This window comes from Mobula hypostoma (genome assembly GCF_963921235.1).
Source record: "Mobula hypostoma chromosome 10 unlocalized genomic scaffold, sMobHyp1.1 SUPER_10_unloc_1, whole genome shotgun sequence".
NCBI classification, from domain to species: Eukaryota; Metazoa; Chordata; class Chondrichthyes; order Myliobatiformes; family Myliobatidae; genus Mobula; species Mobula hypostoma.
The window spans coordinates 339,827-355,742 of record NW_026948136.1 but is presented as its reverse complement, the minus strand read 5'-3'; the positions used below and the strand labels follow the sequence as shown (position 1 = coordinate 355,742).

The following is a 15,916-nucleotide window of genomic DNA, read 5'->3' as shown; positions in this document are numbered from 1 at the left end:
GAGCTAAGGTACCGGTGACCCCTGTTTCCACCCAGGGGGTCAGTGTGGACATGGTGGAGGATTACAAATACCTGGGGATACGAATTGACAATAAACTGGACTGGTCAAAGAACACTGAGGCTGTCTACAAGAAGGGTCACAGCCGTCTCTATTTCCTGAGGAGACTGAGGTCCTTTAACATCTGTCGGACGATGCTGAGGATGTTCTACGAGTCTGTGGTGGCCAGTGCTATCATGTTTGCTGTTGTGTGCTGGGACAGCAGGCTGAGGGTAGCAGACACCAACAGAATCAACAACTCATTCGTAAGGCCAGTGATGTTGTGGGGATGGAACTGGACTCTCTGATGGTGGTGTCTGAAAAGAGGATACTGTCCAAGTTGAATGCCATCTTGGTCAATGTCTCCCATCCACTACATAATGTACTGGGTGGGCACAGGAGTACATTCAGCCAGAGACTCATTCCACCGAGACGCAACACAGAGCGTCATAGGAAGTCATTCCTGCCTGTGGCCATCAAACTTTACAACTCCTCCCTTGGAGGGTCAGACACCCTGAGCCAATAGGCTGGGCCTGGACTTATTTCCTGGCATAATTTACATATTACTACTTAACTATTTATGGTTTTATTACTATTTATTATTTATGGTGCAACTGTAACGAAAACCAATTTCCCCCAGGATCAATAAAGTATGACTGACTATGAAAAGCTTGGCTTGCACACTGATCACGTGGGACAGGTCATGACACAGGGCATCGAAGTGGACAGTAACAGTGCAGAATAAAGTGTAACAGCTGCACAGAGAGTGCAGTGCAGGGGAACGATGAGGTAGATTGGGAGGTCTGGACAGTAACTCGTCGGACTCGGGAACTGTCTAATGTTCTTACAACAGCCGGCAGAAGCTGTCCTTGACCTGACGGAGTGCTTTCTGCCCGATGACAGAGGGGAGAAGAGACAATGTCTGAGTCGATGGGTCTTTGATCGTGCACAGACAAGTGCAGACAGACCGTGGGGGGGGGGGGGAACGCTGGTTACTGCAGTGTGCTGAGCCTCAGGCGTCTCCCCATGGTGGGGACGGGGGTGCAAATGGGGACGACAGAGACGGGGACTCACCGGCACCGTCTGCCTTCGGACGGGGATCCTGCACGCTGGGGGTCAGGGGCGTCACCTGCTGCACCTGGGAGGGGAGAGGACGCGAGTGAGTGCCGGAATCAGCCAATACCCACCCCCCGCCCCCCACCAGTTCACGTCCCATCTGACTGTGACCCCTGACCCCACCTTTCCTCACTTCAGACGCATCCATCTCCCCCAGACCCTTTATCCCCACCTGCTCTCTCTGGGAACAAGCTCTTCTCATCTCCGTTGTCAACAGGCCCCCACCCTCCATTCTCACACAGACCCTCAGCTCCAGATTCCTCGCAAGAGGAAACATTATCCTCGCACACCCTCCTGTCCCCAAACGCACCTCCGGATCAGAGATCAGACCCTCGTCCCTGTCCAGAACCTACTGACCATGGTTCTCTCACCCCTCCTCACAGGGGCTGGCCGGGAAATCCTTCCCCAGACATTCGCCCCCCTCTCGGTAAAGAGATCGACACTGTCCCGCAGTGCGTCCCAATGCAGAATTGGCAGCCACCTCTGTAACCACGGCAACGCTACCCTGAGTGAGGTCAGCCCAATATCCTGGGGTTCACCAACTTCGACTGTCTGCTCTGGGGGGGGGGGGGGGTCATGGGATGCATTTGGAAGGGGGGGGCCAGGGAGAGAGGGGAGGCCAGCATATATCACCCATCCCCCGTTGCTGCTCTACCCCACCCACATTTCTACTCCGTACACATTCACCACACCGTCCAGCCCTCCCCTCCCTCGGAAGCGCGGGGCTGCCAAGCGGCCTACCTGTGTGCCGGTGGACAGAAGCTGGCTGAAGAGCTCTGGGTGGGGGTGCGTTCCCTGAAACAGAAACAGACAGGGGTTTCAATGGGGAGAGAAGTCGCTCTGTCCTCATGGTCACATCGTCATGAACACCCCACTCCCCACAACATCAGCAATGTCACATTACCCCCCCAGAAAATGTCACAGAAAACACAATACACTGCTCTGCTCTCCCACACAGAGTCACCCTCCCTCCCTCCTCTACACTCACCCTCCCTCCCTCTCCCTCAGTCACACTCCCTGCCTCTCCCTCAGTCACCCTCCCTCCCTCCTCTACACTCACTCTCCCTCCCTCTCCCTCAGTCACACTCCCTGCCTCTCCCTCAGTCACCCTCCCTCCCTCCTCTACACTCACCCTCCCTCCTTCTCCCTCAGTCACACTCCCTCCCTCCTCTACACTCACCCTCCCTCCCTCTCCCTCAGTCACACTCCCTCCCTCTCCCTCAGTCACCCTCCCTCCCTCTCCCTCAGTCACACTCCCTCCCTCTCCCTCAGTCACCCTCCCTCCCTCCTCTACACTCACCCTCCCTCCCTCTCCCTCAGTCACCCTCCCTCCCTCTCCCTCAGTCACACTCCCTCCCTCTCCCTCAGTCACCCTCCCTCTCTCTCCCTCAGTCACACTCCCTGCCTCTCCCTCACTCAGCCTCCCTCCCTCTCCCTCAGTCACCCTCCCTCCCTCCTCTACACTCACCCTCCCTCCCTCTCCCTCAGTCACCCTCCCTCCCTTTCCCTCAGTCACACTCCCTCCCTCCTCTACACTCACCCTCCCTCCCTCTCCCTCAGTCACACTCTCTCTCTCTCTCTCTCTCTCTCTCTCTCTCTCTCTCTCTCTCTCTCTCTCTCTCTCTCTCTCTCTCTCTCTCTCTCTCTCTCTCTCTCTCTCTCTCTCTCTCTCTCTCTCTCTCTCTCTCTCTCTCTCTCTCTCTCTCTCTCTCTCTCTCTCTCTCTCTCTCTCTCTCTAACACACACTGTCACCCTCCCTCCCTAATAGAAACAATCACAATCTATCTCTCTCTCTCTCTCTCTCTCTCTCTCTCTCTCTCTCTCTCTCTCTCTCTCTCTCTCTCTCTCTCTCTCTCTCTCTCTCTCTCTCTCTCTCTCTCTCTCTCTCTGAATGGTTGGGGATTTTGGGTGCGGCCGGGAAGTGGTTTCCCAAACGTCTCAGTTTGAAGAGACTTCGATCACAGACCCTCCAGTGGGTTTCAGAAGGAGCGAGTGAACAGTTTGGAAGGAAGATGGGATTTCGCTGTAATGGGAGATGACGAGCCCAGGAGCAGAGAGGGCCCACTCCAAGACCTCCCCTGGGATATTGTGCACAGGAGGCCTGGTCTCCCGGCCAAAGGAAGGGCAGATGTTCGACAGAGGAAGCACCACGAAGGGTGAAACTGTCCTGTGAGGTGAGATTACGAAAGTAGGACTTGGAACTGTACAGGCCAGGAAAACTCGAGGAGATCTCACTGAAAACCCTCCCTGAATGAAGGGTGCATGTGAGGGAGAGGGGGGCAGACTCCAGCTTTACTCCAGACTGGGACGTCCCACAGCAGGAGGGAGGGGTGGGGGGAGTCCTCAGAATAAGGGGTCAGGGCTCAGCCATTCAGGACAGGGATGGTGATGGGTTTCCTTCGCCTCCTCCATCCTCAACTCCCTCCTTTGGAGGGAGGTGACTCTCTGGAATTCTCCCCCATCACCGGAGGGAGGCCAGTGGCTCAATTTTGGACGTGGAAGGAGAAGAGGGCCCTGGAGGTCAGAGACAAATACGGGAATGAGGTGGGACTGGGGTGCGCGGGGGGTGGGGAGGAGTGTGTTGAGGATGGATCACCAACTTGGCTCGTGATGGCGGCTGGCGCGGCCTCACCTTGCGCAGGAGGTCTAGCTCGACCTGAAGCAAGGCCACCTCCACTGTCACCGCGGCAACCCTGCGGGGATCGGGGTCGGCCACATTCTCCGGAAAACTCATCCCATCCCGCAGCTCCACTGTGTATCCGTACAGACGCAGGATGTCCCGGCCTCCCTGTGGAACAAGTCAGCAACATTAACACAGAAAACTTCACCAGCGTGGGGATATCTGTCCCTCTCCCTCAGGGAATATCTGTACACTGACCGGTGTCCCTCAGTCCCTCTCCCTCGGGGGGATATCTGTACACTGACCGGTGTCCCTCAGTCCGTCTCCCCCGGGGGGATATCTGTACACTGACCGGTGTCCCTCAGTCCCTCTCCCTCAGGGGGATATCTGTACACTGACCGGTGTCCCTCAGTCCCTCTCCCTCAGGGGGATATCTGTACACTGACCAGTGACCCTCAGTCCCTCTCCCTCAGGGGGATATCTGTACACTGACCAGTGTCCCTCAGTCCCTCTCCCCTGGGGGGATATCTGTACACTGACCTGTGTCCCTCAGTCCCTCTCCCTCGGGGGGATATCTGTACACTGACCGGTGTCCCTCAGTCCCTCTCCCCCGGGGGGATATCTGTACACTGACCGGTATCCCTCAGTCCCTCTCCCTCAGGGGGATATCTGTACACTGACCAGTGACCCTCAGTCCCTCTCCCTCAGGGTGATATCTGTACACTGACCAGTGTCCCTCAGTCCCTCTCCCTCAGGGGGATATCTGTACACTGACCGGTGACCCTCAGTCCCTCTCCCTCAGGGGGATATCTGTACACTGACCGGTGACCCTCAGTCCCTCTCCCTCAGAGAATATCTGTACACTGACCGGTGACCCTCAGTCCCTCTCCCTCAGGGGGATATCTGTACACTGACCGGTGTCCCTCAGTCCATCTCCCCCGGGGGGATATCTGTACACTGACCGGTGTCCCTCAGTCCCTCTCCCTCAGGGATATCTGTACACTGACCGGTGTCCCTCAGGGAGATATCTGTACACTGACCGGTGTCCCTCAGTCCCTCTCCCTCGGGGGGATATCTGTACACTGTCCGGTGTCCCTCAGTCCCTCTCCCTCGGGGGGATATCTGTACACTGACCGGTGTCCCTCAGTCCCTCTCCCTCAGGGGGATATCTGTACACTGTCTGGTGTCCCTCAGTCCCTCTCCCTCGGGGGGATATCTGTACACTGACCGGTATCCCTCAGTCCCTCTCCCCCGGGGGGATATCTGTACACTGTCCGGTGTCCCTCAGTCCCTCTCCCTCGGGGGGATATCTGTACACTGACCGGTGTCCCTCAGTCCCTCTCCCTCAGGGGGATATCTGTGCACTGTCCGGTGTCCCTCAGTCCCTCTCCCCCGGGGGGATATCTGTACACTGTCCGGTGTCCCTCAGTCCCTCTCCCTCGGGGGGATATCTGTACACTGACCGGTGTCCCTCAGTCCCTCTCCCTCAGGGGGATATCTGTACACTGACTGGTGTCCTTCTGTCCCTCTCCTCTCAGGGGGATATCTGTACACTGACCCAGCCTATTCGCAGGTCTTTACCTTGACAGCATCCACAGTGGATTTAAACACAGGGTTGTTGAATTTCACGGCCCTCCAGAATTTTGGCTTGTTTGGGGACAGTAAGTTCCGGCCATACTTTTCCAGGATGTTGAAGGCTGTTGCAATGGCATTTAGACCCTGCTGAGACTGACGCAGAGCAGATGGATAAGCAACAGATGTCCCGTTACACACTCCCTCCGCACCATCCCGTCACACACTCCCTCCACATCATCCTGTCACACACTCCCTCCACACCGTCCCGTCACACTCCCTCCGCTCCATCCTGTCACACACTCCCTCCACATCATCCCGTCACACACTCCCTCCGCACCGTCCCGTCACACACTCCCTCCACACCGTCCCATCACACTCCCTCCGCGCCATCCTGTCACACACTCCCTCCACATCATCCTGTCACACACTCCCTCCACACCGTCCCGTCACACACTCCCTCCACACATCCCGTCACACTCCCTCCAAACTGTCCCGACACACACTAGCTCCACACTGTCCCGACACGCACTCCCTCTACACTGTCCTGTCACACTCCCTCCACACCGTCCCGTCACACTCCCTCCACACCGTCCCATCACACACTCCCTCCACACCGTTCCGTCACACACTCCCTCCGCACCGTCCCGTCACACTCCCTCCACACTGTCCCGTCACACACTCCCTCCGCACCGTCCCGTCACACTCCCTCCACACCGTCCCATCACACACTCCCTCCGCACCATCCCGTCACACTCCCTCCGCACCGTCCCGTCACACTCCCTCCGCACCGTCCCATCACACACTCCCTCCGCACCGTCCCGTCACACTCCCTCCGCACCGTCCCGTCACACACTCCCTCCGCACCGTCCCGTCACACTCCCTCCGCACCGTCCCGTCACACACTCCCTCCGCACCGTCCCGTCACACTCCCTCCGCACCGTCCCGTCACACTCCCTCCACACCGTCCCATCACACACTCCCAGGGACAGGGTCAGACACAGGGCGAGGCTCCCTCCACACCGTCCCGTCACACACCCCCTCTGCACCGTCCCGTCACACACTCCCTCCGCACCATCCCGTCACACACCCCCTCCGCACCGTCCCGTCACACTCCCTCCGCACCGTCCCGTCACACACTCCCAGGGACAGGGTCAGACACAGGGTGAGGCTCCCTCCGCACTGTCCCGTCACACACTCCCAGGGACAGAGTCAGACACAGGGCGGGGCTCCCCCCCCACACCGTCCCATCACACACTCCCAGGGACAGGGTCAGACACAGGGTGAGGCTCCCCCCACACCGTCCCATCACACACTCCCAGGGACAGGGTCAGACACAGGGTGAGGTTCCCTCCACACTGTCCCGTCACACACTCCCAGGGACAGGGTCAGACACAGGGTGAGGCTCCCTCCGCACTGTCCCGTCACACACCCCCAGGGACAGGGTCAGACACAGGGTGGGGCTCCCTCCACACCGACCCGTCACACACTCCCAGGGACAGGGTCAGACACAGGGGGAGGCTCCCCCCCACACCGTCCCATCACACACTCCCAGGGACAGGGTCAGACACAGGGTGAGGCTCCCTCCACACAGTCCCGTCACACACTCCCAGGGACAGGGTCAGACACAGGGTGAGGCTCCCCCCACACCGTCCCGTCACACACCCCCAGGGACAGCTAGATACTGCATTGTAGACTTTGAAAAGAGAAGTCGCAAGTGATTTTAGCAGCAAAGTCGTGCTGGAGGGAGTGCAGGTGGGGAGACTCCTTGTTCCAGCGAGACAGGGTCCCAGGGAGACGTCCTGTGGAATATCGTGTGCAGGTATGGTCTCCCGACCCAGGAAGGAGAGACATGTGACAGTGGATCCTGCGGTGGTGTGGGGTTGGGGATGTGGCAATCGTCCGACAGGGGGAGATGAAGCAGACCGTACTGTCGGGTGTTCATAATGTGGTGAACTCTCATTGGAAACCCTCCCGCGGCTCGACTGGGTGAGTGGGGAGTCCCAGAAGTGTCTCCTTTGGGTTTCCGACAGCTCCATCCAAATCAGAGGGTGTTTGGGAGCCAGCTTCCCCACAGGGACTGATCAGAGCAAGAACGGGGGGCGGGGGGGTGCTCTGGCTAGAGGCAGAAAGGAGGGATCACCTCTCAGATGCAAACCCACCGTCACTGACCGTGAAACCGCCTCGCCCCGACCCTCACACTGACCCTGAACGCACCTCGCTCCGACCCTCACACTGACCCTGAACGCACCTCGCCCCGACCCTCACACTGACCCTGAACGCACCTCGCCCCGACCCTCACGCTGACCGTGAAACCACCTCGCCCCGACCCTCACGCTGACCCTGAACGCACTTCGCCCCGACCCTCACGCTGACCCTGAACGCACCTCGCCCCGACCCTCACGCTGACCCTGAACGCACCTCGCCCCGACCCACACGCTGACCCTGAACGCACCTCGCCCCGACCCTCACGCTGACCCTGAACGCACCTCGCCCCGACCCTCACGCTGACCCTGAACGCACCTCGCCCCGACCCTCACGCTGACCGTGAAACCACCTCGCCCCGACCCTCACGCTGACCCTGAACGCACCTCGCCCCGACCCTCACACTGATCGTGAACGCACCTCGCCCCGACCCTCACGCTGACCCTGAACGCACCTCGCCCCGACCCTCACACTGACCCTGAACGCACCTCGCCCCGACCCTCACGCTGACCCAAAACGCACCTTGCCCCGACCCTCACACTGACCCTGAACGTACCTCGCCCCGACCCTCACGCTGACCGTGAAACCACCTCGCCCCGACCCTCACACTGACCCTGAACGCACCTCGCCCCCACCCTCACACTGACCCTGAATGCACCTCGCCCGACCCTCACGCTGACCGTGAACGCACCTCCCCACGACCCTCACACTGACCCTGAACGCACCTCGCCCCCACCCTCACACTGACCCTGAACGCACCTCGCCCCGACCCTCACACTGACCGTGAAACCACCTCGCCCCGACCCACACGCTGACCCTGAACGCACCTCGCCCCGACCCTCACGCTGACCCTGAACGCACCTCGCCCCCACCCTCACACTGACCCTGAACGCACCTCACCCCCACCCTCACACTGACCCTGAACGCACCTCGCCCCGACCCTCACACTGACCGTGAAACCACCTCGCCCCGACCCACAAGCTGACCCTGAACGCACCTCGCCCCGACCCTCACGCTAACCCTGAACGCACCTCGCCCCCACCCTCACACTGACCCTGAACGCACCTCGCCCGACCCTCACGCTGACCCTGAACGCACTTCGCCCCGACCCTCACGCTGACCCTGAACGCACCTCGCCCCGACCCTCACGCTGACCGTGAACGCAACTCGCCCCAACCCTCACGCTGACCCTGAATGCACCTCGCCCCGACCCTCACGCTGACCGTGAACGCACCTCGCCCCGACCCTCACGTTGACCCTGAACGCACCTCACCCCGACCCTCACGCTGACCGTGAACGCACCTCGCCCCGACCCTCACGCTGACCCTGAACGCACCTCGCCCCGACCCTCACGCTGACCGTGAACGCACCTCGCCCCGACCCTCACACTGACCCTGAACGCACCTCGCCCCGACCCTCACGCTGACCGTGAACGCACCTCGCCCTGCCTTTCTTCCATCACCAGTCCTCTCCTGGGACACTGTTGTGGGTCTGTCGTTGCAGGGGTTGGCTCACAACTCCAGAGAGCTCGTTTTAATCCCAGCCTCTGGCACTGACTGTGTCTGTCTGTGTGTGTGTGAGTGTCTGAGTGTGAGTGTGTGTGAGTGTGAGAGTGTGAGAGAGAGAGAGTGAGAGAGAGTGTGTGAGTGTGAGTGTGAGAGAGAGTGTGTGTGAGTGTGAAAGAGAGAGAGTGTGTGAGTGTGAGTGTGTGTGAGTGAGAGAGTGTGAGAGAGAGTGTGAGAGTGTGTGAGTGTGAGTGTGTGTGTGAGTGAGAGTGTGTGTGAGTGAGAGTGTGAGAGAGTGAGAGTGAGTGTGTGAGTGTGTGTGAGTGAGAGTGTGAGTGTGAATGTGAGTGAGAGTGTGTGTGAGTGAGAGTGTGAGTGTGAATGTGAGTGAGAGTGTGTGTGAGTGAGAGTGAGAGTGTGAGTGAGAGAGTGTGAGTGTGTGAGTGTGAGTGAGAGTGTGAGTGTGAGTGTGTGTGAGTGAGAGTGTGAGAGAGAGTGTGTGAGTGTGAGTGTGTGTGAGTGTGAGTGTGTGTGAGTGAGAGTGTGAATGTGAGTGTGTGTGAGTGGGAGTGAGAGTGAGTGTGTGTGTGAGAGAGTGTGAGGGAGAGAGTGAGAGAGAGAGTGTGTGAGTGTGAGTGAGAGTGTGAGTGTGAGTGTGTGTGAGTGAGAGAGTGTGTGAGTGTGAGTGTGTGTGAGTGAGAGTGTGAATGTGAGTGTGTGTGAGTGGGAGTGAGAGTGAGTGTGTGTGTGAGAGAGTGTGAGGGAGAGAGTGAGAGAGTGTGTGAGTGTGAGTGAGAGTGTGAGTGTGAGTGTGTGTGAGTGAGAGAGTGTGTGAGTGTGAGTGTGTGTGAGTGAGAGTGTGAATGTGAGTGTGTGTGAGTGGGAGTGAGAGTGAGTGTGTGTGTGAGAGAGTGTGAGAGAGAGAGTGAGAGAGAGAGTGTGTGAGTGTGAGTGTGTGTGAGTGAGTGTGAGAGAGAGACTGTGAGAGAGTGTGAGTGTGTGTGAGTGAGAGTGAGTGTGAGTGTGTGTGAGAGAGTGTGTGAGTGTGAGTGTGAGTGTGTGTCCCCACTCCTGGGTTGCAAACAACTGTGGCAGACACAGCTTCACACAAGTGTGCTCCTGTAATACGATTTGAAATTCCATCATACTGCCCATAGAGATGTTTGTCCCTCTGAACGGCAGTACTAGTTCGTTCTAACTTCTGACGATCAGCAGTTGCTCTACCTTCTGGGAGTTTCTCGCCCCCTCTCATTACATTCCCCGTTTCAGTCAGCCTGTCAGCTCCTCTCATCACCTCCTTCTTGTCCCCTTGACCTTCCCTTTCTTCCATCGTCCTCCAGACCTCGGCCTCTTCTACCCATCACCTTCAGACCTACACCCCTTCTTCCCACACCCACCCTCCTTCCCCACCCACCCCTCCAGACCTGCTGAGTTCCAGCATTCTGTGTGCGTTTCCTCCCTCTCCCTGCTTGTCATTTCTTCCCCACCCGTCTTTGGTGATTTTTCACCCACCGTCACAACCCTGTGGTTGGATTCTGACAAATCCACAACTGGGGTTCGCCTGTGAGGAGAGGCAACGCCGCAGGGGCTGGAACTCGCTGCTCAGGAGAATGAACTGCAGATCTTACACAACATAAAGTTATGACTGGGATCGTTAAGATTTTAAGGCATCCATTAGTCTTGCGAGACCATGGATCTACGCCTGGAAAGTCTTCACTCTCCAGGGCGCAGGCCTGGGCAAGGTTGTATGGAAGACCTGCAAGTCTCCCCTCTCCACGACACTGATGTTGTCCGAGGGAAGGACACTAGGACCCATACAGCTTGGCACCGGTGTCATCGCAGAGCAATGTGTGGTTAAGTGCCTTGCTCGAGGATACACACGCTGCCTCGGCTGGGGCTCGAACTCACGATCTTCAGGTCGCTAGTCCAATGCCTTAACCACCTGGCCACATGGTTAAGGTAGAGGCAGGAAAGTTGTTTCCACTGGTGGGTGAGACTAGAACTAGGGAACACAGCCTGAAGATTTTGGGGGGGGGGGTAGATTTAGAACGGAGATGAGGAGAAACTGCTTTTCCCAGAGGGTGGTGAATCTGTGGAATTCTCTGGCCATGGAAGCAATGGAGGCCACCTCATTAACTCTATGAGAGTCACAGATATTTGCGTTGCAGGGGAGTTAAGAGTGCAGCTGGGTGGGGCTGACCTACTGTGAATGGAGGAGGCAGCTCGACCGTCCCGAAGGCCAACTCCTCGCCTACTTCTGATGTCCCAAGGCCAAATGCATTCACCAGCCTGGGGGAGAGCCTGTGCAGAGTTTTCACCTTCTCCCTGTGACCCCCGTGGGTTTCCCCTGGGGGTGGGGGTCTCTGGCTCCCTCCCAGGGCCCGGAGACATGCAGCGGGTGGGCTGATCAACTATTGAGATGGCAGGTTGCACAAGACTGAGTAAGGATCGTTTTGGCTTCTCTGCTGCCATTATGAGAGCAGTAAATGTTTCCCTCCCACAATAAGAGAGTCTCCTGACCTCACAATCTACCCCGTTATGATCCTGCACCTCATCATTTCCCTGTACTGCACTCTCCCTGTAGCTGTGACACTCTATTCTGCCTTGCTACTATTTTACCTTGTTGTACGAGAGACAAGCTTCTTGCTGGATTTTTTAAAAATGTATTTGTCAGAATACAGCGTGGAATTGCCCTTGAGCCACGGCGCTCACCAACCCCCGATTTAACCCTCATCGCGGGACAATTTACAACGACCCATTCACCCGCCAGCCGGTGCACCTTTTGACACATGTGGCAATAAAACAAAAACGGTTCCGGTTGATAGGATTGGGGTGGATGGGTCTAGCAGAGAGGCGAAGGGCTGAAGGGCCGGTGGCAATGCCATACAAGACTCTGACGACGATGACACACAGAGGCAGCGGCCGAGTTTGTTTACGCTGGACCGAAAGGAAACAGAACGATAAACGCCAGACGCCGGAAATCTGGGCAACGCGCAAAATGCTGGAATCACCCGGCGGGCCGGGCAGCGTCTACAGAGGGAAATAAAACTGTCTGCGTTTTGGGCTGAGACCCTTTGTCAGGAATGGGAATTACTTTAATACTGTCTCCTGTACTGAGGCAGGGTGAAAAGCTGGTCTTGCACACTGAGCAACACAGATCAAATCATTGCAAAGTGCATCGAGGTAGAACCAGGTGAAACAGATACAGCGTGCAGAATAAAGGGTAACAGCCACAGAGAAGGTGCAGTGCAGGCAAAATCACAATTAAATAGACTGTGAGTCAGGAGACCATATTATCGAACTAGGGTCATTGGTCTGAGTGCTACTGGTACCATGTAACCCAGTACTACCTGTCGCATGGGGGCGAGGAGGGGGCTGGACACCCTGCAGGACGATAAACAAGACCTGTCAAAGAGTGGATGAACCCCCTCGTAGGGTCAACGGCCATCTAGCAAACACGTGCCGTGAAGCGCGGAAAGGGCATCCCTTGCACCGAAGCTTGGTCTGGCCATTCACTGCAACAGAACTTCCCCCAGCCGTCTCCGACCCCACCATGCCGCTGGATCCGGGAGGGGATGTCGAGAGGGTGGGTCTGGACCTATTCACCTAAAATCCATTCACACACACGCTGTTCCTTTCTGAGGAGTAGGGTAAACCCCACTAACTGACTGTAAGGAACCATCATCGTCCTATGGGCTGGAGAGCCAGAGAGAGACGAGGGAACCACTCAATAGTCTTCGAACAGCGAGGCAGAAGCTGTCCCTGAACCTGGACACCTCAAGCTTCTGCCCAACGGGAGGAGGGAGAAGGGGGAATTTCCAGCATGGGAGGGTGGGTGCAGATAAACAACTACATAAGGAGGGACAGGGGGATGATGCTCCCTAATACTGAAAGCAGAGCTCACACAGGTGGGACATCTTCTTAGGGAGACTCCGCTGTGCTCGGTGTCTCTCAGATCACTGCTTCCGTCCTCTGGCATGGGACAACACAATCACAGGCACCATCTTATCCCCACCCCACCCCTCCCCTCCCCGCCACCTGTTGGACTCTTGGTCCGGGAGATGGGCCTACCACCGCACACCGGTGTCCCCAGCCTCCCCGCTCCAGCTTACCGCGTTGTCCCGCAGCACGGAGAGCACATCCACCTCCCGGTACTTGTCCGCCAGGGGTAGGTTCACCTGGATCAGCTCCTGCAGGACGTGACCCAACTTCTCTGAGGAGGCGTCAGTCAGGGCGAGGACAGCCCGGTTCCACAGGTCAGGGAGGGAGGGCGCCCCCGCCTCGATCATGGCTGCCGGTCAGCTCCCCGCGGCTGATAAGAGCTGAAGTGGGGAGAAAATTCCTGGTCACAGAGATCTGGGAGCTGGGCAGTGAGGGGGAATGGGTCCCGGTCCTCCCTCTCCCGTGCGACTCTTCCCTTCACCTCCGCCCAGTCTTCCTCACCCCCCTCCCTTCAATGCTGCTCACCCCTCACCTCTCCTCCTCCTGTTCCTCTCCCCTCCTCTCCTCCCACAGCCCTCCGTTCCCCTCCTCCTCCTCCCCCTGGTCCCCTCCTCATCCTTCCATTTCACCATTATCAACCCCTATCTACCCTCCCCTGTAACTCTCTCTCTTCTTTGGCCCCCACCCCCACCCTCACCCTCCCAGTCCCTCACATTCCCACTCCGGCCCCCTCACGTTCCCAGTCCGGATCCCTCACATTCCCACTCCAGCCCCCTCACGTTCCCACTCCAGATCCCTCACGTTCCCACTTCGGCCCCTTCACGTTCCCACTCCGGATCCCTCACGTTCCCACTCCGGCCCCCTCACATTCCCAGTCCGGCCCCCTCACGTTCCCACTCCAGATCCCTCACATTCCCACTCCGGCCCCCTCACATTCCCAGTCCGGCCCCCTCACGTTCCCACTCCAGCCCCCTCACGTTCCCAGTCCGGCCCCCTCACGTTCCCACTCCAGATCCCTCACGTTCCCACTCCGGCCCCTTCACGTTCCCACTCCGGATCCCTCACGTTCCCACTCCGGCCCCCTCACATTGCCAGTCCGGCCCCCTCACGTTCCCACTCCAGATCCCTCACATTCCCACTCCGGCCCCCTCACGTTCCCACTCCAGCCCCCTCACGTTCCCACTCCAGATCCCTCACGTTCCCACTCCAGCCCCCTCACGTTCCCACTCCAGATCCCTCACGTTCCCACTCCAGCCCCCTCACGTTCCCACTCCAGATCCCTCACGTTCCCACTCCAGCCCCCTCACGTTCCCACTCCAGATCCCTCACGTTCCCACTCCAGCCCCCTCACGTTCCCACTCCAGATCCCTCACGTTCCCACTCCAGCCCCCTCACGTTCCCACTCCAGATCCCTCACGTTCCCACTCCAGCCCCCTCACGTTCCCACTCCAGATCCCTCACGTTCCCACTCCGGATCCCTCACCTCCTTCCCGACTGCCTGTCACTTTCCCGGAAGTGTTTGTCAAAAACAGAAGGTCCCCTGGGCGGATCCGCTCGAACAAGCGCCACCTAGCGGCCGGGAGGTCCCGACTCCCCGGCGCTCGAAGTGAGCCCGGCCCTCCAGGTTGCGCCACCCAGCGGCTCGGAGGCGCAACTGGAACTCTCGTACACGCCACCCACTGACCGGGAGGTCCCAACTCCCAGTCCTCCCAGACAGCGTCACCGAAAGGCTCGGAGGACCACTCGCCCGGCGGCTGCAATCGCCCCGATCCATCGGCTGTAATAGTTCACCCCCCCCCCCCATCATTCCCGTGTGGTCCTGACGAAGGGTCTGGGCCGAAGCATGGACTGTTTACTCTTTTCCTGGCCGGCTGAGTTCCTCCTGCATTTTGCGTGTGTGCTGCTTTGATTTACTGCATCTGCAGATTTTCTCGTTTGTGATTCCCGTGGGGTGGGGGGCGGATGTGGTTGAGGTGCTCCCCGCAGCGTTGTGTGGGTGGGAGCCCGCTCTGTGCAGGGAGGGTGAGTACCAGCCTCACCAAGCTTTATTGATGCCCCATTTTTTAAAAAAAAGCATTTCTATCCGGTCGTCTGGCATGGTTCGGCGACCGCTTGTCCGGGACCGCAGCGAGCTGTAGGCACAAGCCCAGCCCAGCCCGTCACGGAAACCAGCTTCCTGCTGAAGGGTCTCGGCCCGAGACGTCGACCACAGATGCTGCCCGGTCTGCTGGGGCTCTCCAGCATCTGCTCTGTGTTTACCAACTTCCATGTAGACGGAGGACACGGGAAACTGGGTGACAGTCAGGAAGGGGAAAGGGGTTAACAGACAGTGCAGAGAACCCCTGTGGCCATGGGCCATTCCCCCCCCCCAACAACAGGTGTATCACTTTGGATACTGTTTTTTGAGGGGGGAATGGCCTAGCAGAGGGAAGTCACAGCGGAAAGCCTCTGGCACTGAGAAGGGTTCTGGGAAGGTGGGGAGATGAGGCGGGCTGTGGTTAGGGGCACAGAAAGGAGGTTCTGCAGACAAGAATGATAATCCCAGACGGCGTGTTGCCGGGGTCCGGGGACATCTCGGCATTCTCAAGTGCAAGGGTGAGCAGCGCAGGTGGGTGACGATGACATGTCTAGGAAGAGTTACAGGTTCTGCAAAATGAGTTAGGTGCTGGGTTAAAGGACAGGCCCTCCGGGGTTGTGATCCCATGCCAAGTCCTAGTGAGGCCAGAAAAGGAAGGTTATACAGTCTAACACGTGGCTAAGGAGTTGGTGTAGGGATTATTGGGTTCTCTCCCAGGGACGATTTCCACCTGAACTGGAGGGGGACTGATATTCCAGTGGGAAGGTTTGCTAGAGCTGCACTGGGGCTGGGGAGGAGGGGTTACAGTTCAGCTGGATGGAAACCAAACTGCCAGAACGGATG

At 58.3% G+C, this 15,916-nt stretch overlaps 1 protein-coding gene across 1 annotated transcript in view; it reads right to left on the bottom strand.

Annotated features, from left to right (window-relative positions):
- The window catches only part of rnf31 (ring finger protein 31), a 95,205-nt gene extending 80,629 nt beyond the window's left edge, over positions 1 to 14,576 (bottom strand). Inside the window, exons 1-6 of the mRNA XM_063039084.1 lie at positions 14,480 to 14,576; positions 13,167 to 13,376; positions 5,354 to 5,500; positions 3,785 to 3,940; positions 1,894 to 1,947; positions 1,111 to 1,174 (exon numbers count right to left, since the gene is read on the bottom strand). Of these exons, the coding sequence (XP_062895154.1) occupies positions 1,111 to 1,174; positions 1,894 to 1,947; positions 3,785 to 3,940; positions 5,354 to 5,500; positions 13,167 to 13,343 (598 nt within the window). The 5' untranslated portion in view covers positions 13,344 to 13,376; positions 14,480 to 14,576. The remainder of the gene's footprint in view (positions 1 to 1,110; positions 1,175 to 1,893; positions 1,948 to 3,784; positions 3,941 to 5,353; positions 5,501 to 13,166; positions 13,377 to 14,479) is intronic.
- Between the last annotated feature and the right edge of the window lie 1,340 nt (positions 14,577 to 15,916).